At 41.8% G+C, this 27,614-nt stretch overlaps 2 protein-coding genes across 5 annotated transcripts; one reads left to right on the top strand and one right to left on the bottom strand.

The window, feature by feature from the left end:
* Nucleotides 1-2,807: 2,807 nt before the first annotated feature.
* Nucleotides 2,808-13,939, bottom strand: UXT (ubiquitously expressed prefoldin like chaperone). 3 transcript variants are annotated; one of them, XM_020797629.3, is made up of 7 exons: nt 13,105-13,939; nt 12,823-12,936; nt 12,595-12,676; nt 11,800-11,867; nt 4,786-4,893; nt 3,457-3,520; nt 2,808-3,177 (listed from the first exon to the last, which is right to left on the bottom strand). In XM_020797629.3, exons 2-7 carry the CDS (start codon nt 12,900-12,902, stop codon nt 3,112-3,114), a joined length of 468 nt encoding a protein of 155 aa, XP_020653288.1. In that variant the 5' UTR covers nt 12,903-12,936; nt 13,105-13,939; the 3' UTR covers nt 2,808-3,111. The 3 variants fall into 3 exon arrangements, with proteins under 3 accessions (XP_020653288.1, XP_020653290.1, XP_020653289.1); XM_020797631.3 differs by having other exon boundaries at nt 13,468-13,938; XM_020797630.3 differs by having other exon boundaries at nt 13,113-13,932.
* LOC110081149 (ER membrane protein complex subunit 3) lies at nt 13,915-27,203 on the top strand. Of its 2 annotated transcripts, none has more exons than XM_020797628.3 (8): nt 13,915-14,223; nt 15,985-16,042; nt 20,904-20,997; nt 21,396-21,500; nt 22,548-22,629; nt 22,775-22,854; nt 26,386-26,471; nt 26,697-27,203. In XM_020797628.3, exons 1-8 carry the CDS (start codon nt 14,060-14,062, stop codon nt 26,805-26,807), a joined length of 780 nt encoding a protein of 259 aa, XP_020653287.3. In that variant the 5' UTR covers nt 13,915-14,059; the 3' UTR covers nt 26,808-27,203. The 2 variants fall into 2 exon arrangements, with proteins under 2 accessions (XP_020653287.3, XP_072847417.1); XM_072991316.2 differs by lacking the exon at nt 13,915-14,223 and adding an exon at nt 15,192-15,260.
* Nucleotides 27,204-27,614: the final 411 nt, after the last annotated feature.

Below are 27,614 nucleotides of genomic sequence, written 5' to 3'. Positions count from 1 at the left end.
TACTGGTCTGTTATTTTGAAGAAGAAATACTGCATTTATTTGTTCTCTCTTCCCAGCCTAGAAAGGTTATTTGATGTGTAGGATAAGGGGCCTAGCTATTTGATCTTTCTACCACTTTGTATTTAATCATTACACACTGTACAAGATTCCTATGATTATACTGTAGTCTCCAAGACTGAGGACAAAAAAATAGCTGAACTAGATCTTGAGTTCTTTGAAGTAGAGATATATATGTAACTAATTCTTAGTAAAGAGTAGCTAGCTTGCTGTTGCTTTAGCAATCTGGTATTTCCTTCCATTTATTTATTTATATTTAAAGTATTTATTAGTTGCTATGCAATCCTACAGAATAAAAAAAATACAAGAATCTGTTCAAGACAAATTTGACAAGTACTTTGCATTTTAGCAGTAGTTTACAATATACTGTAACTGAGAAAACCCCTGTGTGATATTTCTGTGTGAAATGCCACAAGAAATAACTTACTTAAGAAACTGGCTGGGTCACACTAGGGTACACATCCACGAAGAATAAGAACAGCAGTGTTATCCCTATACTACTTCACAGCAGAATGTGTTAGTGCTGTATGGTATAAAACAGCACATGCCAAACAAGTGGATGTAGCTCTTAATGAATCATGCAGGATTATTACTGGCTGCCAGAAACCTATGCCCACTGAAAAATTGTATTATCTGGCTGGCATTGCCCCTCCAGAAGTATGTTCAGAGTTGCTGGCAAATAATGAACAAAATAAGGTAATACAGCACCAACCCCTAGATCAGAGGTCTCCAAACTACTGCCTGTGGGCCACAGCCTTGCCTTTTCATCTGGCTTGGTCTGGTATGCGGGGGATCCACAGCTGCCTAGAAGGGATGGAAGTGACTCCAGGACCTTTCCCACCCTGCCCCCACCTACCCGCCTTCCCTAACAGCTCCTGGCAACAGGATTGGTCTCCCACTTGTCCCCTGCCCTCTCTCTCTCTCAGCCTACCTGCCACAGGGAAACAACAAAGCTCCCACCCTTTCCCAGGCTTCTCTCGCTCTGGCTTGAAAGGACGCTTCTTATTGGGTGGTGATGGGACGTGGAAAGATATGGACTCTGAGAAGGATTTTTCCCCATCCGGCCCTCGAAAATGTGTAAAATATATGCTGTGGCCCTCATACTGAAAAGTTTGGCGGCCCCTGCCCTAGATGATGGCTAAAATAAAAGATTTAAAATGGGTGAAGGGTGCTAAAATTTGCATCCATCACAAGCTCAAAATATTAAACCAAAAGGGCTAGGCTAAACCTATGAAGAACAAAAGCAACACACTTTGTCAAATGGATGAATAAAGAGTGTCTCTCCTACCAGGACTTTGGCTGGAACATCTGGAAGTCACTTAATGTATGTTGAGGCAAATTAGGAAGATCAAAAATAATGAAGTAAAATAAGGCTACTTGGAGACTGTTAATGCGTGCCAAAAGATAATCTAGCCCACTTTTAGTCAAAAATAATCTAATTATCTTAACATTTCAATTTGTTTTTAATTTACTTATATTTCATATATGTCCCTAATTTTAAATTGTGCAACACTCTGATATGAATAAGGAAGACCTGTATGATCAGACATTTCCTTTTCTGCTTTCAGACTGCAACCTCAGATAGCTAAAGAAGAGAGTTACAGTTTGCATTTGGATTCTGATGTCTGGAATACCCTGCCACCAAGAAGAGTTCTGCATATGGCAAAATGTTTGGGAAACCCATTATAATTTTGCGAAAACCAGAAGTACAAAAGCAGGAATATCAATGAAATTAAATGGAACAGATAATGAAGTAGTCCTTGGCTGACAATTAATTTTAAACAGGCCATGCCAGCTACAGATTTTGGAGTGGGGTGGGAGCTCTTTGATAGAAGACTTTGTCATTAGCAGCCCATGTCTTTGAAGATTCCCACCTCCTCTTCTCTACCGCTACTGCTATTGTCCAGTTGTTCCTTTCTTTCTTCTGGGTCCAATAAGCAGCACATCCTCGCCTAGCTCTTTTGATCAAACAGCCAAGGACAAAGCCATAGGGTTCATCTGATCAGCAACGGGTGCCCTTATTGGACCTTGGATCTTGGTGCACACTCAACAATGCCTAATCCTGTCACCTTTCCTGAGTTGGACCCTATTTTCAACTGAGCAAGGGCCTGAAAAGCCTCCTACATTAGATCCACCTATTAAAGCATTCCCACAGTAGTCAAGTCACAAGTAAAAAAACCTCATCAATGTTCTCCCAATGGAAACTTTAGCCACACTCTTCTTTTCAGACATCTCACTGGCTTTTCTGTGTATTTTGACATCTGCATGAGAACAAGAGGCAAGGGTGTTCATATTACCAGGAAGACTTCCTTGGTTGCAACTCTTTTTGGACAAATGTGCCTGAGGTGCATAACTGCCATGAATTTGTTTAGAGGAAAGAGGTGTTGCCACAATAGGCATTGGACCCTGACCCTATGTTGAAATATCATTGTCAAAAATACAACCAGAAGAGATTTTACAGCAGGTTATCTGCTCTTCAACGGTTGGCAACCACTGGTGAGTTCAGAAAGAACAACCAGGAACATATATTCTTTCTATTAACAAGACTTGGCAAAGGTATTAAACTAGTACGGAAGTGGCGAGGTAAGGATAACTCTCTCCCTAGCTTAATTACTCCTTCTGCTACCTGAGACACTTCTAATACTCAGCAAGGTAACAGATATTCCTGTTTCAATCAAGATGTAATGGACAAAGATTAATACTAAAAAGGAAGTGGATGAGTGGAGATGTGGGACAAAAGGACCAACATCTTAGAAAGCAAAACTTTTATTCTTGTTAACAATTGAGATGTATTGTTTCCTCAGAAACACTGCTTTGGTAAGCAGAGATCGACAGGGGGCAAGTATATGGGACAGAGAATTCAACTAGTCAATCTCACTCTAAGAATAGTTGCCCCCTTCACAATGTCCTATCACTGTCTCATGTTCACCATATCACACTCAGAAGTGTTCTGCCAGCTAGATGCACAGTCCCTGCTGCCATCAAAATGCCCAAGTCATGACCTCTTCTTCCAGCATACTGGGAAGTTCCTTCTGGATAGGCAAGGCTAGTAGCCTAAAGAAAGATGTCCCTTCTGGTCTCCTCAGGCAGATCCTTGAGACCCTGGAGTTCACGCAAGCCCTGTTGCCAGAAAATGAGATGGGAGACACACATTTTGAGCCTGGATTTCTGTACCAAAAATATTTACAAGACAACCTGTCTTCCATTCCTGGTAGCACCCCAAGGAGAAGCAGATAATCCATATAATCTCATGACAGCACACTTTGTCTCCTTCACACAGCCATGGATACTGCTCTGCCTGGCTCCTCCTTTTCCCTACTTGGATCAATTAACACCTTCTAATATACCACATGCCCCCCTTATTCTGCCATAACAAAAGTACTGTCAATGCCACCCTACCTCTAAAACCATCCGGATGTTGGCTTTAATCTTGGCAGAATCTTTGGTGAGGGTTTCGCTGAGCCTGTTAGGAGACAAAAATCCACAGAAGCTAAGAAAGAGTGGACCCGGCCTATAAATTTCGCAGCTCTTAGACAAGGGGTGTATAATGTTACTAGAGTGCAGCTCCCATCAGCCCTATTCAATACAATGTTGAGAGATGATGGAAGTTACAGTACAACGTTGGAGGACCTCAAGTTCCCTACACCTTTCTTAGAACAATCATAAGTGTACTGAGGGGGCTGGCTCTTTTGCAATGTAGCTAGGTATACCCACTGAGCTTGCAAAAGACTGCAATCCTATGCACATTGACCAGACAGCAAGCCATATTACTACAGTGGAACTTCATAAAAACAAAACATATCCTGAAATTTTTAAGCAGCACAAAAAAGGGACAGGTGCCTGTTTACAGCTGATAAGTTTTACCTGTGCTGGACTGGCTCCATGCATATATATAACTGATTTAAGTCATTTTCATTTATGCTGAAACACCATCCAAATATATAGTTGCATTAGTGTACAAAACAGCCTGCCTCTTTATTTGACAGCACAAGGGGGGCCTCCCCAGATACTCTTTTAATCCTACATGTTCCAGAACCAGATGCCAGCACTAAAAGCATGTCCAGGAGCCAGGTCCTATCCCAAATCCTATAAGTAATGCTTACAGCTTGGCCCTTTCACCCTTTTGGAGTGCTGAGACAATGCCCTTTGGCAGACAGCAGAAATGAAAATGTAACTATATTGGCTTCCCAAAGAATCCTGAGCCCTTTACTACAGCGGGCCCTGATTATTTGGTATCAGCTATCTCTTCCACATAGTACTACAAGTCCCAGAGTTCCATGCAGTAAGATAGTGACTATAAAACTAGCTGAAGGTGGTGGTAGTTATGCTCGAAAGTAGGGCTGGGAACATCTGGCAGACCAGATATTTTGGACTGCAATCTCATAATCTGTTCTCATTGGCCATGCTAACTGGGACTTTAGAGAGTTGGGAGTCCAAAAAAACTAGAACTCCAAACATTCATACCCCTACAAGAACACTGCTGGAAAATTAAAAGCCTGGAACCTATCTGGCCAGCAGGCTATATATTTGATCAAGCCCACCCTAATTTCACAGCTCTCATCACTTATCATGATCAGCAGCAGTCAGAACCTAATGGCTGATGGAAAAAAATGACCTTGCAAGCTAGAGAAAGATGAATTAAATTGTCCAAAGGGGAACCCACAAGAACTGAAATGTCCTTGGGTTGTAAGGAAGCAGAAGTGGAAAGGTTGGGTCCCCCATACTCACTCTGTAAGAAGTTTGCTTTTCTTCTCAATGAACGTGAGGGCCTCAGAAAGCGTCAACTCCACAAAGAACCCATACCCCAATGCTACAAATATAGTGGACGTGTCTGGCCTGCAGCAGTGTGGAGAAAGAAATTAAAATGGCATATGTTGGCCATGGCCAAAGAGTTTAAAAAGAAATGAGAAACATCCTATCTGTTGAGGAGAGGACATGCAGCAATGGTATTTAACTGTTAGGCAAAACAATAAAGGTTCTATATTACTGTAAATTTCCATATTAAAGAGTACCTCAGAACTGGAAAGGCATTTCTGGAAAAACTGATTATCTTTCTTCCAGAGAGAAGAGAATGGAAGAAAACGCTGGACTGACATCTGCCAAGCAGGCTTAAGATATAGGTTATCACATATGGAGGAAAACACACCATTGGCATCAGAGGACCCACAAAATAAAACTGAAACAGAGCCAAGTTCAACATCACTTAAAATGTATCTAATGACACCGTCTCAGTTTCAAAAAGTTAACCAGGAGCAGGAATGACACCTAGAGCAGCAAAACAGCAAATGGAGAAAAAAAAGCATACAAGCATGCACGCACGCACACATACACACTTATGACTGCTGTGCACAACCTAGCTACTAAACGGTTACATTAATAGAACACTACATGCATTTGGATCTAATGTATGTGTCTAAAATGCAAGACAAAAGGTTTACAAAATTAATGATACCAATAATTAAAATGCACTAGAGCTAAGTGAATCATTTTTAAGTGTGTTGAAGTACACTTTACAGTAGTTTCTTCAATAGAAGACAAAACTACTGCTTTTTTCAAAACGGTTAGCAAGATTATTTAGGGAAAGCAAGGCTATAATAGGCACTATAGGGAGCAGTTATTTTCATAGCTGAGAATCCCACTGATAACCGTTGAAGACTTCTTTTCCAAAGCATATTTTCAGCCCTTTTGGCTAGAGGAAGTTTTGAGCAGTAACTGGTCTACACCTAAACCCAGGTATACAGTGTCACCACTCTTCAAGTATTAATTTAAGACTGGTAGGGAACAGCAGGAAAAGAGGCTGATGATAAAAAAGCAGGAAAACACTTCCATTAATTCGTCATGATGAGCTTCCTGCACATAACCTAAAATATCCAGTGTTGCCATGTGACAGAAAAACCGTAAGAGCCATAAAAATCAGTAGAGGAACTTTTCCCAGTTTAAAACTACAACTATCAGAACCACCCAGGTACAGTGGTGCCTCGCTTAACGGGTGCCCCGTTTAACGCTGAAATCACATACCGACGAACTTTTTGCGATCGCAAAAGCGATCGCATTGCGATGTTTTAAATGGGGAAAAATTGCTTTGCGATGATCAGTACCCTGTTTTGCTTACCGATTATTGCAAAGCAATGATTTTCCCCCAGCTGATCGGCGGTTCCAAAATGGCCGCCGGGTAAAAAAAATGGCTGGCCGCTGTGTTTAGGGACGGATTCCTCGCTTACCGGATAGCGAAAATGGCCGCCGTATGGAGGATCTTCGCTTAAAGTTCAGTTTTAAGCCCATAGGGATGCATTGAAGGGTTTTCAATGCATTCCTATGGGCTTTTTAAAATCGCATAGCGACAAAATCGCTTTGCAGTGATTTTTGCTGCACTGATTAACGTCGCTATGCGAGGCACCACTGTACAATGTTAAAAGAATGGGGGAATTTAGAAGGCACTCAGCTGGTGAAGGTTTCTCCAAGTTTACTGTCTCTCTTGTAATGGGGAATGGGCAAAGTGCAACTCTCCAGGTATTGTAACACAATTTAAACTAAGTCAGCTAAGCTCAGCAATGTTCTCAACCTGCTGCCGTTGCTGGCAAGTGAGCAAAAGGAAGGAGTCAGCAGGGAGGGAGGGAGAGAATCAGATTACCCAGGTTAAGAGCCAATGGCTCTTCAGAGCAAAGATCAGACAGGGTGGGCATCAATGGGGGAGTGTATAAAGGGGGTTAACTTGGAGATTATTTCACACCATTTATAAAATATAGATTAAAGATCAAAATGATGCTATAGTCCAGTGGTTCTTAACCTTTTTGAAAGAAACGCCCCCTTGAGCCATTGAGGAAGTTATCATCGCCCCCCTCCCCACGGTGATGATATCCTTTTATTTATTTATTTATTTATTTATTTATTTATTTATTTATTTATTTATTTATTTATTTATTTATTTATTTATTTATTTATGACACTTAAATCCAATGACCCCTGAAAACAAAATTCAATTCCAAGAAAATGAAATGCCCCCAAAAAGTAACATTATTTAGTTGCAAGCGAATTTTAAGACGCAAAAAGAAATATTAAAAAGGGCGTAAAAACAAACTGCAATGCAGGAACTAAAACTTTCAAGACAAAAACTCTGAAACTAAATTAAGATTGGAGGAAAATATATATTCATGCACACTGTAAAAAGGCTGTAGCCATCTTCACAGGTTTGGCTTGCTCCAGCGCCCCCCTACCGCCCCCCTTCTGCTCCAGCGCCCCCACACCGCCCCTTTTTGTTCTACTGCCCCCCTGAAAAAATAAAATCGCCCCCTGGGGGGCATTATCGCCCACGTTAAGAACCACTGCTATAGTCAATAAAGCCTGTGCAACATAATATTTGGTAGAGCACAGAATAGCATCTTATTAGCAGTCTCCTACAAGTGTCCAACTCATTACTAAATATTTTTTGAAAACAGATCCATGAATATAGAATCTGGGAAGAGTTCATGGATTTAAATTCTTAAAAAATGAAGCAGGAAGTCCCTGATTTAAATCTCATCTAAGTCCTGAATTTAACAGATGACTTTAGCACTACTCTTCAGCTTCAAATCCATGTCTAAATGATAGAATAACAGCACAAGACTTATTGCATAGAGTTAGCACAGGATTATACAGGTAAGGGGCAAAATCCTGTTGCTTAGCACAATAAATTGAACAAGAGCAGACTCACTGAATCAGGGGATGATTTGGTGAATCAACTCCATAAGTACCATTGATTCAAATGGGCTTACTTTAACTCTAACTTACTTTAGCTGTTGCTGTTAGAGTAGGCTGATTTGATTCACCAAATCACCACCAAATTCACCTACTCTAGTGCAATTTGCTACACTAAGCAACCGGATTTTAGCCGATGTACAGGAGGTGCTTTGTACATAGGACATAAATACTAAGGCTGAAATCCAATGAAGCCTTTCCCACAGACAGAATGGCTTCTGTTACTGGAGTAGGGATGATGGCATTCTTCCTGCAGACCCCTACATATTCTCAAAACCTACTCCAGAAAGCTGAGGAAGTCTCTGGAGCAGATTTCAGGGATGGGGAGGGACACACAGGAGTGAAGAAGCTGAGAAAGTCCAGTTGCCCAAAGCAGACTTTCACTCCATGTGTTTTTGTCCATACTATAGCTGTTTTTTTATCAGACTATACCTGAGAAAATACTTGCATTCTAATGGCACATCTGAGATGCGAGGAGCCAATATTTTTGTTTTTTGCTATATTAGTTGTTATTATTAACTAATAACTAAGTTGTTAAACGTAGCTGGATTTCAATTCATATTTGGGCTTGGAATTATAGAGCAGACTTTCAACTGTCTGATTTTGAGTTACTAGCTTCAAGAAAAAAATAGAAATAAACCTATACGATGTTAGAAAACATAACTATATTTGCATTCTTGTACAATGAGTCCCTTTCCATCACCACTCTTTCGTAAGCAATACTGTGTTCCAAGCCTCTTGTTATGGGCCAATGTGCATTCATGCTGTTCTTGGCCCTCGGCCAGCAAAAGTGGTGAGAAAGAAGTGCGACTTCACACTTACCCATCTGTCCTTGCATAGGGGCAAATGCTAGTGGGAAAACAGTCTAAATTTGGTGCTTGTCTTGTAAATTACATTCCAACACAGAGTCTGTTTTTCTTATATCCAGAAAGGGTTCGTTCAAGGATAAGAACTCAACTTTGCTGTCATGCTGCCTTCTTCCTATCCACAACCCCTAAAGGTCCAAAACTCCAGGTTACAAGTTTTGTGACATACAGAAAATGATGAGTGTGGAAAAATTCTCAGATAATCAAGAAACAAAACGCTCATGCTCACTACCAGAAAAATTTGATTCTTGTTCCAGCTATATTAAGAGATAAGATTATTGGAAGGGAGGCAGGGAGAAAGGACAAAAGAACCAAAACAGTCACATCTCATGATCTCAGGTCTCTGTTAGCATTTAGTGTTGTCTTCCCCCCCCATATTAAGATTTTTTTAATTTTTTTTAATTATTTTCTTCTTTAAAGGGTAGGGCAGGGTAGGGGGTAACTGGGACAAGGATACATTTAGAGGGGGTGGATTTGAACAAACAAAATACACATCATTATTTTCATAATAATTCTAAATAATCACTTCTAAGCGTAGTTCCAGATAACATACGAGTATATATACAATATATAAGGAAAATATAAATTCAGACCTATATTTTGTAATTTTAATTATTAATTATGTAGCTGTTAATATTTATTTAGTACAATGGTGCCTCGCTTAGCGATCGCTCCGTTGAGCGATGAAATCGCTTAGTGATGGGGTTTTGGCCATCGCCAGAGCAATCGCTTAGCAATGGCCCCTATGGGAAAAAATCGCTTTGTGATGATCGCGGGGAACTGATCATGGCAAAGCGACCCTTTTTGCACAGCTGATTGGCGGTTCCAAAATGGCCGCCAGAAAAACAAAATGGCCACCCACTGTTTTGCCTCGCTTTAGAGGCACCGAAAATGGCTGCCCCTATGGAGGATCTTTGCATAAGGTCCATTTTAAAGCCCATAGGAACACATTAAACATGTTTTAATGCATTTCTATGGGCTTTTTAAAATCGCTTAGCGATTAAATCGCTTAGCAACATTTTTCCTGGAACGGATTAACGTCGCTAAGCGATGCACCACTGTATTTAAACATAACTCTTCCTATACTATGACTGTATATCAGCCCACCATTCTAAGTGTTTTGCAATCATATATTTAGTGACCACCAAGTTTCCCAGTGCTCCTTTTTCCTTTTTTAGATTCAGCTAGTCTGTTAACATATTGATTTTTTCAGTTCCCAGTATTCTTACTATCAATTCCTGTATTTGTGGTATTCCAGACTTCTTCCAGTGTTTCACAAATACTAATCTTGGCACTATTGTTCCTTCCATCTTTTAAATAATCAGTTTTTTTCATAATAATTCTAAATAATTCTTTCTAAGAATAGTTCCAACTATCATACATATCATTTTGCCTTTTACATATTAAGATTTTAGATCAGGTTTCTAAAAGCAAGTTCTCATTCCTCCTCCCACCAATGACACGCATGCATCATTTAAAAACTAGAAGCATGCTGCATTCTTCAGCCCAAAAGGCAGACTTCTGAAGTGTGTAGCATTAGGACTAGCTGTTGCCAAAAGCAATTCATTAATGGAAAAAAACAGCAAAAAGAAGAGACATAGCTGAGCAGAGAGCAGTCTGAAGAGTTTAAACTTCTGTACAGTCACTCCTTGACTAACTGAAAAAGTGGACTTTTTATATCCTGTTCCTTCTACCAAGATTAACCTGGTGTTTCTTGATAAGTATTTATCATTTTAGAAAAGCTGTAAACAATATGACACATCTCCAACATGCTCAGGTGTGTGTGCCATGAAGTTGGAACTAACATACACCAACCCTACTAGAGCTTTCAAAGTAAGTGACATATTTAAGGACTGTTTTCCCTGTTATCACTCTCACCACCACCCCAGTGAATTTCTATGGCCAAGCAAGAAACCGAACCCAGGTCTCCTAGTCCTAGTCTGCCCTTCTTCCCACTACACCACACTGGGTACTACATTCAGGTGCAGCTAAGAAAGAAACCTGCCTAAAATTCTGGAAAGAATGTTGCCATTCAGTGTTGACAATATGGGGCTAGAAGGACCAATTGTTTGACTCAGTATAAAGGGACTTTCATATGATTATGAAATTATATATTACACTAGAAAAGGGGCAGAGACCACTTTTCTTTCCTCTCATGATACAAGAACCCAAGGTCTTTCAGGGAAGGTGAATGAAAGATAATTCAAGATAAACAAAAACAAATCCTTCTCCAGAAAGCCCAGAATTAAAGCTATCAATTTTACTGTCACAAGTGGTGTCAGTTAATCCATTTTTTGGGCGGAGATTAGGCAAATTCAGAGGATAAAGCTATCATCATAGCTACACATTAGTTACAGAAGGCAGACAACATTCTTCTGTGAACCACACTGGAGGAGCACAAGGAGGATATGCCCTCTATCTGCTTGACCACTGTCTCTTTGGCCTGATCCAGCACCTCTCTTCTTCTGCCACTTTCTGGAAAATGTGAGAAATTAATCATGGAGATACTTTCACTACATTAATTTACATGGGGAGTTGGGCCTCTTCTGTTTTACAGAGATTCCATGCCTTTAACAGCTCAATGAGTGGCAGGTACCAAGGGGCTTTCAGGCTAGAGAAGGGATACAGCACACTCGATTTTGTTGGACTTCAATTCCCATCAGATCTAATCAGCACAGCCACTGACTGAGAATATGGGAATTTTACTTCAACAACATGAGAGCCAAAATTTCCTTACTTTGGTGTAGTATTTCTCCAAGTAATTAAGAAAACAAAATGATCCAGTCGATTGCCTGAGGCTATTTACTTGCACACTTGAACATGATCCATCTCCTTTCCTAATATAGGACAAGAACTTAATGGATTGCATGGGCTTTTCTATGGTGTGACTGTGAGAAGGACACTTGTCTTACTAGAAAGGGTAGGATTAGTGGCCATCTGGCCCATTCCTACTTTTATAATAGTATCAGGTACTTTTAAAATAAAGGAAGCCATTAAAATTACATTTTATCATGGATATAGGTCTCTATTGTGTACTCAAAAGTCATATATCAGGAAAAAGGTGGTAGAATATGCAGTGAAATGAACACACAGATCCATGGTTTGTGCACTGTTCACAACACACTATCTTTGTTCTACTCACACTTCTGCGTTGACATAGAAATTGCAGCCTAGGTCTACTTGTGTCTTCAGCTCCTTGTTTCCTACCTCCTGAAGCAAAACAATACAAGTTTATCAGTTCCTCTTCTCTGAGGAATGCCATTCTTATATTTATTTACATACTACTGACAGTGCAGTGCACTACTCTCAGCAGTTTACAACAGAACAAGAAATAATAATCAATCAACCCACCAAACCAACATTAAGCTAGAACTGCTGGATATCAGTGCTTTAGGTATCTGAGGTGGGAGTAAAATTCCCACTGGGCCTCCTTGACAGGAGCTGGACTCAAAAATCCATAGGGTCCCTTCCAGCTCTGCAGTTCTAAAAGTGTTATTATTATAACACATTCACAATAATCAAAAAGAAACCTCAAATGATTGCAGGATCAGGAAACACAGCTAATTATTAACTTCTAAGAGGATGTCCCTGAATGCTTCCCGAAACAGGATGATCTTCAGCATGCTCCTAAAAGAAGGGACAGAGGGGGTCTAGCATATCAGGAGCTACAAGGATGGGGCCATGACTAAAAAGGCCCGATTTCTGGTAAACAACTTCTTAGCCTCTCTCGGAGCGGCAATCTAAAGAAGGCAGGCCTGGGAAGAAAGGGTTGAACGGCCTGGTGTTTTCAGGGAAAGATACTCCAACAAATAACAGATCTTCTAAATAAATTTTCTCCATTTGTCTGTTATGCAAAAGTACTGCATTATCTTGTCTGAGATACTGCCAGAATCTTTTATGATAAAATATTCTGGAGAGGAAAGAGGTTTCAAATTACCTGTAATCGCTCAATAACATTCTTGAGTTGAAGGTACTGAGCAATTTTTTCATAGACCTCATCCCTCTGCTCCAACACCTTCCTGTGGAAAAAAACAGCAATAACTCTCTGGCAGCACTAAAAAGAAAACGGAACCAAAAGAAATCTAAATTTATGACATGTGTCTGCATGCAGTAGGATAGTCAGAGGATGGGGCTTTGAGAAATGGCATTTTTTAGAATCACTCACTGGAGATCTCTCTGCAGAACATCACTGATAAAAGCCTCATACTGAAGCACCTTTTCTTGCACTTGCTGTTCAGGCAGCATTGCTGTGAAGTTTCAAGCTATTAATAACAGCAGCCTGCAAAAAGAATTAGCAGAAGTTGATAGTTACGGTTGGGGAACCAAGTGGATCTTGAAAAGGCAAGGCATCCTATATGTGATATTTATTTGCAAATAAATCTCCTCCAATCCTCATTTTAAGATGCATGCAAATAATGTCCAGTCTGATAATATACTGAGCTCTCACTTCCTTGCCTTTATGGGGACCCTCTAAAATATAACCTGCTGTCATTCAGCTCATCAAAATAAGTGATGAAGAGTCAGGGAAGGAAAAAGTGTAATCCGCCAACGGGGTTTTCTCCTCCTAAACCAGCCCGCAGGTCCAGCTGCGCTCCGGGAAGTCTGGTCCAAAAGCTTCCTTATTGAAGAAGAGGCTCCAAAGGCATCCACTTTAATTCGCCCAGAAAGCAAGATTGTTGGCGTCCTCGCCCTCCAGCCAGCACTTCCGGAGTCACTGCGCCAGACAGGCAGGGACAGGACAGGTTCCCTCGCAGGAATTCCTACCAGCCATGCAGGCAGCACCCCACCAACGAAAGCAAACGGGAATTACCGAGGAAAGGAACGTGTTGAGCATAAAACATTTCGTTCTATCCTCTCCCGTTATTTCTCCGGCGCTGCAGGTCTTTTTTGTTTCTGACCCCTACAAGGACGCGAGGCGAGCTGGAAAGCCACCTGCAACTGAGATGAGCCACTGCATTCCTTGTTTTCCGATGCTGAGGCCGCTGGGCCGCTAAAGAAGTAACTTAGCTCTCCACGTTACACTCTTACAATAAAAGGGAAGTCAGGTGTTATGGGGAGGGGTGAGTGGGGGGGCAGGCTTATGTCAGGGATTTATATGCAGCTCGTTGCCCAACAGAGGCCTCCTATGCAGAACAGTCACTCCTAAGAGGAAACGGGTCCTCTTTCCGCCCGTTATCCTTTCCCGTTGAATAGCAGGCAAGCGACTTTACTCGGCCCCGTTCCTTTTTTGGGCAGCAGACACGATGGGCAACTCGAAGCCAGGACTGCGGCACCGGAAGTCATCCGACGCCACCTCCGGTCCCGTTCCTAATAAGGTCGGCTTCGAACTTTTCTTTTTATAACTAGTTCTCGGGCAGCGGGCGGGACGTTCCTTCTTCGCCACTCGCCCTCCACCTCGCCTCATGGCGGCCGCGGCGCCGGAGTTGCGCCTGGACGGCTCGATCCGCTTCTGGGTTCTGCTGCCGGTGGCCTGGATCGCGCTGGCTGTCGGGATTCTGCGGCTGCGCGTGGCGGGGCTGCTGCGCGGCGAGCGCGAGCTCGGCTGGCGCGAGCAACGGCAGGACACGTGAGCGGCGGGAGATAGGGAAGGCGGGGCTTTGCGGGAGGCCACGCCCACGTTTCCAATCGCTGAGCCGGCTGGAGGCGGGGCCCGAAGTACGTGCTGTACTGTAGGTCAGTGGTTCTTAACTTTGGGTTACTCAGGTGTTTTTGAACTGCAACTCCCAGAAACCCCACCCAGCACAGCTGGTGGTGAAGGCTTCTGGGAGTTGCAGTCCAAAAACACCTGAGTTAACCCAAGGTTAAGAACCACTGCTGTAGGTTTATGTGGATTTTTATGGATTGGGTGGAAAGCGTGGAGTTTTGACAGGACTCTGAGCTGGGCTTCTTTCTGTGTTTTTAATCCTGTCAGCTCTACCCAGCCAAGCCAAGAGAAAGGGAAGGTGGGATTAGTACCACTGCTAAAAGCCCATCCCTATTTATTGCTTGTTTTAAAATAACAATAGCTTGTCCATTATTTTTGCTCAAATGCACAAAATCGCTGAACGTAGGAACTAAATCGAGAGTAGTAATAAAATTAACAAAATAGAACCACAATATTTATTTATTTTATTTAAAATATTTTTACCCTGCCTTTCTCCTTAAAAAGGGCCTGAGGCAGCTTACATCATTAAAAGACAATATTTAAATCTAAAAACAGTGAGTATACAATTAAAAAAAAAAATCAAACGAATATAGTACGAAAAACATCAGCAATAAATATAAACCAAGTTGGTATAAACATTTCAAAAATCCTTTGTCCTGCAATAAAGAAAAACGGTTTAATCTATTTACTTTTTTTAAAAGGGTTTTATTTTTATTTTAAAGAAATTTATTTTTTAATTTTTATTTAAACATGTTTTTAGGGTTATTGTTGCTGCTTTTAATGTTTCAATTTTTATTTTGTTTTCTATTAGGCGTGTTGTAACCTGCCCATAGTACAGTACAGTAGTATATTGACACTAATGGGGGCAGGATACAAGTTGAATGAATGAATGAATGAATGAATGAATGAATGAATAATCCCCAAATGACGAAGAAGTCTGCCTACAGAAGAAAGGGGAGGTGTGTACTGCGTCAGGCTCCATACAGCAGGAGCACTATAATAATCTGATGACAAACAGCATTAGAAACAAGTACAGTACTGTAATCTTCTAGCAGGGCTTCATATGATGATGATGGAAGGGAGTCATTACATGTGAACCCCTGCAATGTCTGTTTCTCTCAGAGTGTACCTGTAGAAGTACATAGTCTTCAGACACTCTGAGCTAAACCACTGAAGGACCGAAAGGCCTAAACTTCATTGTTTCTTAGTTTACTTTCTTATAATATTTTTATGCCACCACCATAATGAGTTTTAAAGTGCCTCACAATAAGGAAATTAGTTGTGTATGTGTAGGATGTCAGTTTGTAGGATGCATTTTTCAAAGGCAGCTAAGCATTGGAGAAGATACTTTATGAATTAGAAAAACAGCCGGAAGTCTTGTGACACCCTAAGGATGAACACTTTATAAAAACAAAATAAATTCTGTAGATCTTATACTAAATAAAACTTATTAGTCTTTAATGTGCCACAAGTCTTATTGTTGTTTTTAAATTGCAATATGAGCTTCTTGTACTATGCGCTTTGTGCAAATAACACCAGAAGTGCCATCCAGAATTTCAGGTGTTTGCATGTTCTGTGTTTTGGTGGTAAATTTGACTTGAGGATCTGATTCCACAACACACCTTATCATTAAGGTTAAAAAAGTTATGCCGGTACTACAGTTTAGTGTTCTTTGTCTGTCAGGCAGATTCTGGCTCGCAGCCGCCTCCTGAGGGAAAATGGACGCTTCCTAACTCAACAGGTGAGAAGGTAACAGGGAGGGGGGACTGATTCCTGGAGACCCCTCCCCTCCCCATCTATGCATATTCTTTAGCAGGGATCCATCAAATATTCTTTCTGGAACACTTGTTTGCAGCAAATATACACACAGCAAATTTCACAGTCTACTCCACACATGATCCTCTCTTGTTTAAGTCTGGTACCAAAACTACTGAGCTGTGTTTGAGTTCTTCCCTGCACTAATACCAGTTCTGTACATCTGCCAAAGAGCTAGCAAAAATGCTGAGTTTACTTGTCCAGATAATGATCTTTTTAGCTGGTTGTCTGGAAGAGACATGGCCAGCCTTTCTACTTTTCAACCAGTGGTCTAGTTTCTGGACATTGAATGCAAGTTTGTATCATACAAAAGCACAAACATGCTGTAAAGAAAAGGTCTAAAGCGGTGGTCCCCAACCTTGGGCCTCCAGATGTTCTTGGACTGCAACTCCCAGAAGCCTTCACCACCACCTCTGCTGGCCAGGATTTCTGGGAGTTGAAGTCTAAGAACATCTGGAGGCCCAAGGTTGGGGACCACTGGTCTAAAGGGATGCAACATCACTATGCCAAGCCCTGTACAAACCAAGACTGGGTTACTTCAAGGAACGTCTGCCTTTATACCAGGGGCAGGAGAAGTGGCCCAAAGCTCCCATTTGCTCTAAGTAACATAATCAGTGATGAGGAATGCTGGGCGATGCAGTCCAACAGCATCTGGAGGGGCCAGATTTTGTCCGCTGTTCCAGGCCACTGTGATTTTCATAGAGGCAAATGTTCCCACAGTGATCTACAAATTTTCAATCGGTGATGACATGAACCTGGGTCTACTATTCTTGCCACCTCTTCTTGATGTCTTCTGCTTCTGTGAGGTCCCTACCATTTTTGTCCTTTATCATGTATTTATTTATTTCTAGTATTTATATACTATGCCCATTTAAGTCTCAATATAAATCACAAGAAACTTAAATTATTATTCAGAAACAAGTGCTTTGATAGAGTGAATGCAGAACAGAATTTGATGGAAAAGGAAAAATTACTGCTCTTCACAGCTGGGCAACCACAGTATTATTAACATATTCTGTTGGAGTTGTGAACTGGAAGTACTGTGGTCTTAAAAATAGGAAAAGCCAAGTCGTCCTGTCAAAGTACAGGTACCATTGTTCCAAGATGTTGCACAGAGTGCTTTCATTTGCCAGGGAGCATGGGCATTCACGGAGCTGTCACACCCTTGTATGAGTCAAATCACTGAACCTCAAAACTACTTCCAAGCAACTGATAGTATTGCAACTTGTGAGTGAGAACTAACCTATGTTAATGAAAATCCCACAGTCCGGGGATGAATCGACTTTGGAACAGCTTGCCACCAGAGATCTGCCTGGCACCCTCGCTGGGTATTTTCAAGAGCCAATTAAAAACTTGGCTCTTTAGACAGGCCTTCCCTCCTGCCAATACTTGATTTTACTTTTCTTGTTTTTTCAAGTTTATCCTTCCCATCTTGATTATAGTATTATTGTAGATTTTTAAAGATTAGCACAGATGGAAGGCTGACAGAGGAAATTCACACCAACAAAGGGGTAAAACAAGGATGCTTACTCGCACCCCTACTTTTTAACTTTTATATTAATAATATTGTAACAGCCTTAAACCATCCAGACCATTTCCCCCCCTCAATTGGGAACTATAAGATTGCATGTCTCATATATGCTGATGACATTGTTCTATTATCAATGAACAAAAAGGGATTGAAACGAAGCTTAAATAAGCTCCAAGAGTTTAGCCACCTAGAGCAACTAAAAATAAATTACACAAAATCTAAAGTGATGATTTTTGGAAAGCATCCCCCCAAATTCAACTGGACTATAGGCGAAAACAAAATAGAACAAGTCCAGACCTTCAAATACCTGGGAGTGCATTTCGATGAGAAAAACTGCTGGAAACCCCAGATACAGAGCATGAAAATATCGGTTCAGAAATCTAGCCATGCTCTGGTCAAATTCTTTCATTCTAAAGGTGGCAAACTAGTAACCCCAGCTTTAAAAGTATTTTCCGGGAGGGTCATCTCACAAATGCTTTATGGTATTGAGATCTGGGGTATGAATCAGAACAACCTACATCATCTTGAAGTAGGACAGAATAAATTTCTCAGACACATCCTCGTGGCACCCCAGGGGACCCCAGCAGCTCACCTCAGAACAGAGACAGGTATGGTATCCATCAAAGTCAGGGCAACTTTAGCCATATTCTCTTATTATAAGAGGGTGATGGATATGCCTGACCACCGTCTACCCAAACGCTGTATGATAGAGCAATGGAAGAGTGGCGGCTGGGCAACTTCAGCTCAAAACCTACTAAAATCTAAATCCCTCTCTACAGACATTTTCATTTTTTCTGAGGTTAAAAGAATGTTGAGAGATTGGCTCTATAAATCGGATAATGACCAGGACTTGGCCTTAATCCACTCTTCAGGTTTCTCCCACTGGTACCGCCTGTTGAAAACAAACCACTCAAGGGCGCAATACCTAGATGCACTTACTTTTGCCCCCTTGAGAACTGCTTTCACAGAACTCCGCTTCCAAACGATGCCAACCGCTGTCTTAGATGGCAGGTACATGAATGTCCCTAAACATCTAAGGGTGTGCATCTGCGGAGCAGGTGAGATAGAGGATGTTCTCCATTATTTACTCTATTGTCAGCTATATCAGAACCCTCGAGAAAAGCTCCTGGGTAACATTCTGGCTGCTCTACAGGAGGAAAGCCCTCAGACAAAGGTGGTCAGGTTGCTCTTGGATTGTGACCCTTATGTTACGTATAGAACAGCGCTATTCGCAAAAGCGGCCAGAAACATCCGGGCTAATTTTCTGAAAGCCATTGCGATCAATTGTGTGGGAGATTCTCAGATATGAGGGGTCTCTTATCATTTTATATGTCTGTGGTTTTATCATGATTTTAATTGACCATATCTGTATTTTAAACAATTGTGACGGCTTTTAGCTAATACAATAAACTTGACTGATTATTGTAGATTTTAATTGTTGTTTTTATCTGTTTGTAATATATTGTGAGCCGCCCTGAGTAGACTCCCTGTCTAGAAGGGTGGGATAAAAATCCAATAATAAATAAATAAAATTAATTAATTAGTTAATTAATGGCTTGAGAAATCATGACATGGACAGCACCCCAAGTACCTCCTGGAAGATCATGTCGATAAGCAATAACTGGACCTGTAGCTTAAATGAGACCGTTTTCAGTGTGAAACTGAGGGGTTCATACATTCAATCCAAGGCCAATTTATTTGCACTATTCTATGAGGAAAAAAATTAGGAAGCATGGTATAAATAATAGATGAAGCTAAAGAAATCATTTATCATATCCTAGCTGGATGCCCCAAGGTGGAATGAGCAGTTAATATATTTACGCATAAGCAAGCTGCAAATACTTTTTTTTTCCAAGCTAAACATTAGTATTTCATTCCTAATAGTTAGCCTTGACTCTTTGGTCTGCTCCCCTGGACCAGTGATGCTGAGAAATAAAAATGCAGTATAATAACCATAATATTATGTTTTTACAGTATTGTAAATTAGTTCAAGACCTCATTCACATGAGAAGTAACGTAGAAAGACATACTTCCACTACATACATATATAATAAATGCTGAAGTATAGAATATCTTTTCATGTCTATAGCTGGTAGGGATTTTCTTTTCATTCTAAATAAGCCTGTGAGCAAATTGCATACTAGACCTTGATTGGGCCACAAGGGGCTAGACAGAGTAACCCGGGGAAAGCTGCATCCTCAACTGTGTGGGATGTTCATCACTGATCTAAAAGGGTAAGAGGAACCCAGGAGGTTTAAACTGAAGGCTAATCCTCTTATCTTCATATTGCGCCCTCTCAAATGTGGTGGCAGTAGACCACAATGCTGAAAATCCCAGTGTTCTGAATTGCTTGTTAATAGCTGAATGCAATGTCAATAGGTCTGTGAAAGTGGAACTTGGTTTTCCTTGTTCGGAAACAGAAGGCAGGGCTCCAGGGGCGTGTGGCTGTTGTTAGTGGAAACTTTAAATCTGTTTCAAGAGGGAAACTTTCTCACATTTTCAAGGGGTGGGAGAGGTCAGAGGAATGCAGACCTTTCAAGTAATAAAATGTGAGCCATTTTGTAGTTAGAGTTTTTGATGAGCTTTTAGCATATGGATTTAACTAGGGAACCATTTTCTTCATAACAGTCAAAGGGATGTTTTATGTTTAGTTTTGACTGATCTGCTTGCCTGAAGAACAAATGCTGTTGGGGTTTGAAGAACAGAAATGAAATTCAGCCACAGACACCATGTGCCCATCCCATATCTCTTGTTTTGCCATGACAGAGGCTGTGTCCTTGAGAAATAATGCAGAGTTCAAATGCATTTTTTTAAAAAGAGATATGGTAGGAGACATGTTCCTTAGAAACTAGGCTAGAAAAGCAAACCCCCTCCCCCCATAAGGCTCTTCACATATCAGTTCAAATACATTTTGGCAACATGGATACAATGAAGGACAAATCTCTGGACCATTTGTCCACTCACCTTACTCAGAACAAGAAATGGCCCCCTACTAATTTAGTACCTCTAAACTGTCCTTATATGCATGCTTACCTAGAAGTAAACTTAACAGGCCTCCTTTCTGAATGAAACTGGAATGATAAAAGATGGATCTGTGCTCCAGTGCTGCTTTAATCATCATGAGAAAAAATTTTGAGGTAATATAAGTGAAGCAGGTTTGAGCATCCTGAAGGGATACTAAACATTTTTCTTCTTCCTTTTTGAAAAAGCACCAGAATGATATGCTGGCTTTGGTGGTCTTTTTTTGTTTTTCCAGGGCTTTCTCATGCGCAAACATTACTTCAATAACCCTGAAAGCGGCTTTTTCCGCAAAACCAAACGTAAGATTCAGCCTCGAAACCCACTGACAGGTAAGGAGGGATAGAATGGCCACTCTGTGGGAAAGGGACGCTGGGACTGCTCTGGGTGCCCAAAGTGTTGGCCCTCAGAAAAAGGGCTTTGTTTTTTGAAGTGAACAGACAGGTGCCTTTCAGGGGGACTTGCAAATAAGCCCCATGGAAATCTAATTCAATATAGCTGCCACTTCTCTGCCCTTCAATTTGTGGGGTTGCCATAGACCTTATCCACACCCATCCACAGAGACTAGAAACTAGTCGTCTTCCCCCCCCAAAAAAAAAATCAGGGTGAAGGTTCTCAGGAAGCTGGCTTCTCTGCATAGTATATTATTTGAGGTCTTTTCTGCGCTCTCCCTAAATTTTGGCTTGGGTACACATCCTGGTTTAATATTTTTCCACCCTTTTTTTTCCAGACCCTACCATGGTCACAGAGATGATGAAAGGCAATATCATCAATGTGCTGCCCATGATCCTTGTTGGAGGCTGGATCAACTGGGCTTTCTCTGGCTTTGTGGCTAGTGAGTATAAAGAGAATCAATAAAGGCCTGAAGAAAGCAAAGCATGCTGCTTTTATACTGTCCCATACCGCTTAAAGCACTCTCTGGACGTTTTACAATGCAGGCTACAAATTGCCCCCCCCCCCACGAGTTGGGGGGGTACTCCTTTTACCAAACTCGGAAGGATCGAAGGCTGAGTGAACCCTGAACTGGCTACCTGGGATTGAACCCCAGGTCATGAGCACAGTTTTGGCTACAGTACAGCAGTTTAACAACTGCGCCACGAGGCTCACTAGAAGAACAGTAGAGGGTGACAGTTTTGAAGCTTGTTGTCTTAGTGTATGTTTTTAAATGTTTTTATATGAATTCTATGATTTGTTAGCCTTCCTCATGTTTATCTTCTTCCTTTTTTAAAGCTGCCGTGAAACTTTTGTAGAAGGTATAGTATAGAGTTATTTAAAAATCATAATAGTTTGAACAGATCGTTCAGAGCCCAATGCTGTTATTGCTAGGAGCTTGTCTCATGTTTGGTGTGGTTCACAATTCTTAGCTTAGCCTGATTGCTAATTCAGTCCTTATATTCCTGTTTTATGAATGGGAAAATTCAGATTTTTGCCATTTTACCCATAGGCCAGGATAGTGGCTGAGCCCTGAACCAGGAAGACCCTAGTTCAGATCTCAGTCAGTTGTACATTCTTATATTTTCAAAAAAAAAAGATATGCAACTAGCACTCAGGTTCCAATTCCTATAATATACAGTATAAGAATAACAGCGTTACACTACAGTCTCACAGGGTTTTTGTCAAGATTATTTGGTTCCTGTATCCCCACTCTTGGAAAGCCTTGAAAAAAAATTAGTAGAGGCGGCAATGATCTTCCCACTTGTTCCTGTAGCTCTGCTTTGGAACACCACCCAGGTTGGGGGAGGGCATTCAACAAAAAGCAGGACTGACAAGCTTTAGTGGGGTAGGGAGAGACAAAGGAAGGGACTTGGGGATAATGGGTCAGCAGTCAAGCTTGGAAGGAGGTAGAAGCGTCTCTAAACTCTTCTCCTTCCTAACCTGCTAGCCAAGGTTCCCTTCCCCCTGACCCTGCGGTTCAAGCCCATGCTGCAGCGTGGAATTAATCTGCCTTCCCTGGATGCCTCTTGGTAAGCACTTCTTTCCCTATCCCCAGATTTTGGATGAGTCCCTCTGTGGTGGCGGTGGGGGTTGAATTGGGGAGGGGATGATGGGGATTCCAGCTTTAGGTTCTACCTGCGGGAGGGTGGCCAGTGACGGCTGTTCTCTTTGCAGGGTGAGTTCAGCCTCCTGGTATTTCCTCAACGTCTTTGGCCTGCGCCGAATGTACATCATCATCCTGGGGGAAGAGACTGGTAAGAGATGGCTGGGAGAAGCAGAGAAGGGAAGAGCAGAGCCTAGTAGGATTGAGCATGCATGTGGTCTTTTGAGGCTGCCTTGTGCTACGTAGATGGAACAAGACAGCCCTGCAGCTCAGGCTGGGACTGTTTCACATCCAGATCCTTTGTGCTGTTCCCAGTACTTCTGATGTGAAGAAAATAGGATCTGTTCTGGAACAGGATCCACGGCCAGTGTGGTGTAGGGGTTAGATTAGGGTTGGAGAAGGCATCAGGGCCCCAACGTTGATGGACAACCGTTCCCATCAGCCCAGGCCAACCTAGCCAATATGGAGGGAGGAGATACGTAGGTGTTAAAGGGTAGCTGTATTTGGACCGGAGAGGCCCAGCTTCAGGTCCTTGTTCAAGCATAAAAGCTCTTCTCTGAGTATCCCTGATCCAGTCACTACTCTCATCCTCACCTCTCTCTAAAAGGCTTCTTGTGATGATAAAGTGGGATAGAGGAGCCAGACATGTTGTCCTGACTCCTTAAGGAGAAGCTGGTATATAAATGAAATGTGGCAGAAGTATTTCTGGGCAGGACTGCTACCAATTATTTGTAGGAGATCATATGACATGAAAGGCTTTATGAACAGAAAAACTTAAAATTCGGAAAAAAACATATGCACTTGATCATATGGGTAATGCTGTATCAGAAACGTCACCCTGACATCTAGTTTTCTAAATGTGTAGAAAATTTGGAACAGAAAAATAGCATATTTTACTGGGAGCAGCCAAACTCCCAAAGCAATAAGCTAGTGTTTGGTTCCTCAGATTCAGTGGCCAGTATCCTATCAGAGTTCATGTAAAGTTTGCCTAACTTCCCATTACTAATGAATGAGATCCTGGAGACCATCTTAGTTTTGCAGTATGTTGCATGACCAGGCAATGACCAAAATGTGCCTCAACACCTCATCAACTATCTACAGTTGGTTGTACATATTTAATGTAAACAATTAGATTATGGCCGGTGTTAAATTAAAACAAAGAAAATGGGGCGAGTCTATGTGAAGGGGTATGAAGAGACAGGTGGTAACTCTATTTTAAAGCTTATGTTAAGACCTGAGACCTATTTATTAACAATTCTGGAAGCTCTTTACAGATTAATTAAATCAGACTGTGCCCAATGAACAGAAAGAATCAGAATCAGAATGTATGGGTTCCTTGTAAGGCAGTGCTTTGAAGTAAAAACACCTATGGCCTTTGTAACAACAAAATAGTTTTAGGTTTTTCCAGAGGGGCAGTTATATTAGTCTGTTGCAGCAAAACCAACAAGGAGTCTTGTGGTACTTTCCAAATAATTTTTTATTAGATGTAAGCTTTCGTGGATTTTAGTCCATTTCATCAGATGTGTATCTGATTTTGTAGGATTTGCAGAAGTACCAGATTGTGATTATTTTCACAATAGGTCAAAATTCATTTGTATAGTTCTTACTATGGACAAGACACTATTCCCACCCATCCCCCGTCAGCTTCTACCGTGTTTCCCCGAAAATAAGACAGGGCCTTATATTAATGTTTGCTCCAACAAACGCATTAGGGCTTATTTTCAGGGGGTGTTTTTTTAAGGTGTAAAAAATACAGGTTAAAATGTACAACCATCTACATTTATTCAAATACAGCCATGTCATCATCTTCGGCTTGCTGCACAATGGTGGAAGGTAGGGCTTATATGACAAGCATCAGGTTAGGTCTTATTTTTGGGGAAACGGGGCATTTAGCATTATGCAAAGAAGCAGGAAATTGTCAAAAGTTTATCAGTTCATCTGTTTTTAACTCAGAATGCAAAAAACCAAAAATTAAATACCTATCACTTATTGATTGGATTGTTGTTTTATATGCCGCTTTACAAAGTGGCACAGAATGCAACTTCTCTGCAGGCCTGTGTACGTAAAGTAGTGTTACTATTCAGAACAGCGATAACTGTGAGCCCCCTGTAGGGAGAAAGGGACATATAGGATATATATGGTGTCTTCCACTGCAGCTTTCGGATTTCTATTACATTTCACAGTTCTACCCTCTCCATACTGTGTGAACCTGTCTTCTGAGGTTACATGCTGCACATGAGTACTAGACTATAGCCCATGAAAGCTTATGCCAAACAAAACCTGTTACTCTTCAAGGTGCCGCAAAATAAAGCACTATGCACAGCCTAATTGGATTAGCATAACTGAGTAGCAGGATGGCATCCACATGCATGCATGCATACAAAGTAGGGGTGGGCAAGTTTTTGGTCAGCGGTTCCATTATTCCTTAACCATTGGCCACACAAGCTCGAATTAATGGGACTTGTAGGCCAAACAATCTGTAGGGTCACTGTCACCTGTCCGAAAGTCCCATTGCTAGGTGGTGGAAATGCGCCATCCTCCCATTCCAGAGTGCCCAAATGTGAAAGGAGCTGCCCATAATGGCTCTTCATTCAAACCTTCACTCCTGTCATTCCCAATCTGGAACAGTACAACCCAGGAACAGATTTATTGCACAGTGTAAACCTCATGAGGGTAGACCTTTGTGTTGACCTCACTCAGAGGAATAAACTGCCTCTCTGAATTGGCCTAATTTATTACATCATCAGTTTGTCTGGATTTTCCTTAGAATAAAACCTTCTAATGTCCTCCAGACACTGATTTCTAAAAAAAAAAAAATTTTTTTTTTAAGTGAGAGAGTGACAAAAGAGAGAGAACTAGGTTTGCTTGTCTCCCATGACTCAAAGACTTGATGTCTGACTCCCCTGGCATGTCTCAAGAGGCAAAGCTTACTTTCTGATCATCATCATCATTATTATTTGCCCCCACACTTCATTTCACCATATCATCCTTTTAGGAGATCATGAGAAGGGGAAATTCCAAACTCAGAGTTCAAGGGTGCTCTTTTGAATCACTGGAATGTTATTGTTTCACAAGAAAACAGCCAGCCAGCATCCCCCAACTGTTCTGAGTTCCGCTGGGACAAATTGTGAAAGGAAAAGGAGCTGAGAGAAGGAGATGAACCAAAACCCACCACTTAAGAGCAGTGTACTGGCATGACTAGGCATCTCTCTTCTCCCAGGGCTTAGAAGAGCCCACGGGATCCTGAGTTTTGCAAATGCTTTCCACCCTTTCTCAAAAATCTGCATACTCCGTGCTGCTCTGCCATTGCTACACTGAAGAGTTGGCTTGGACCAATTTATTCTGAGAATAAAAACTTTGCAAGCCTTATCGTTCAAGGAATAGCAATGTTGTTGCAGCAGCAACAGGTCCCCTGGCACACATTGAGACTTAAAAGAGTACAGTATGTATCCCTCGTCAGAAGCACAAAGCATTTTAGGATCCGTTACAGAGGAACCTGTGTTGTAATGCACAGAGAGTGGGTTTTGTTTGTTTCATGGGGAAGCGGGTCCTTTAGTCAAGGTACTTCTCCCAAGGTAACATTTGTGTGCATCTAAGTCAACTTGCAGAACTTCAGTTTGTGGCTTGGTGTGTAACAAAGTCTTCTTTCTCATCCATTTCTGCCTCACATTTTTCTCTTAAGCTGCAGAGCAGGGTCAATACCCTTGGCAAGACCAGTTCCTGGGCCCATCCGTGCCTGCTCCCCCTGATCCCAACAAGGCCTTCAAGGTAATCTCAGTAGCCATCCTGACCTTGGGGGAATTCTGGGAGATGTAGTCCCCCCCAAAAAAACTTTGCAGTTTCTTGCCTCAGCCTAAGTTTTATCGTTGTTTTTGGTATTCATGCCAATCACTGCACCCAAGGATTTAGAGCCTGGTCTATAATTTGTATGGGGATAATTTTTGTGTCAGTAGAATCAGCCCAGCCTTGACTGGTTCTTATCTCCTCCTTCAGGCTGAATGGGAAGCATTAGAGCTGGCCTCTCACCACTGGGCTCTTCAAGATGTTGAACAAGAACTGATGTCACAGGACCTTGAGCTGGAAGGGATGTTTGGGCCAGACTGACCTCAGCCATAGTAGCTGTGGATCCTAACAAGCACTGATGGGGCAACTCTGCGCATGCAGAGGGTGCCCCAGTCCCTGGGATGCCACCCAGGGCAGAGGGCCACCTCATTATGCATGATGTGTTAAAAGTGTGGATTGGCTTTTCGTCTGTAGAGTCAAGAAGCTGCTGCAGGGGGCTGGCGTCCATGGACAGACCATAGTCAGGCAGAGCAGCTGGCAGTAGCACCACTTTAGCTAGCTCTTAGTGGTTGAAGCATTGAGAATGGGTTGGAGCAAGCGAGAGCTGCTGTTCTCCTTCAGCTTGGAGGGATGAAAAACAACTTGGTAAGAGGCCTCAACATGTAAAACTGAATGTCGGTTGCAGACGTGTTTGGTTATTAAACTGACATGCTTTGCTTTATTGTTCCATACCTGCTCTTTGTGTGCTCCACAGCTGGTGGCAAACACCTAAAATTTAGATTTTGCTAGTTTCCTCCAAATAATACCCTGAAAGAATGCCACCCTTACTAAGAAATATCCCTCGAGACATTTTTAATTTAGAATGAAAATGGAGGGACTGTCCAATCCTAGAACATCAGTTACCTGTTCCTCTACAAGTGCAGGAAGCTTGAAACAGAATCCAACAGAGTCCTTTGGCTTTTGTAGCCATAAGAATTCATGTTTAAGGCTATTCTCCATCTAGACCAGCCTTCCAGACAATCATCCCACACACCCCTCTCCCCAAAAGGGGAGTTTGCAGCCCACAGGTGAAGAACTCGGGCAATGATTTTCCCATGCCAGCAGCATCAAGGCTCCCTGCTCCCCCAT

Source organism: Pogona vitticeps, chromosome 2 (genome assembly GCF_051106095.1).
Source record: "Pogona vitticeps strain Pit_001003342236 chromosome 2, PviZW2.1, whole genome shotgun sequence".
In the NCBI taxonomy this organism is placed as follows: domain Eukaryota; kingdom Metazoa; phylum Chordata; class Lepidosauria; order Squamata; family Agamidae; genus Pogona; species Pogona vitticeps.
Note: the sequence above shows the minus strand (reverse complement) of the source record. Positions and strands in the feature narration are given on the sequence as shown.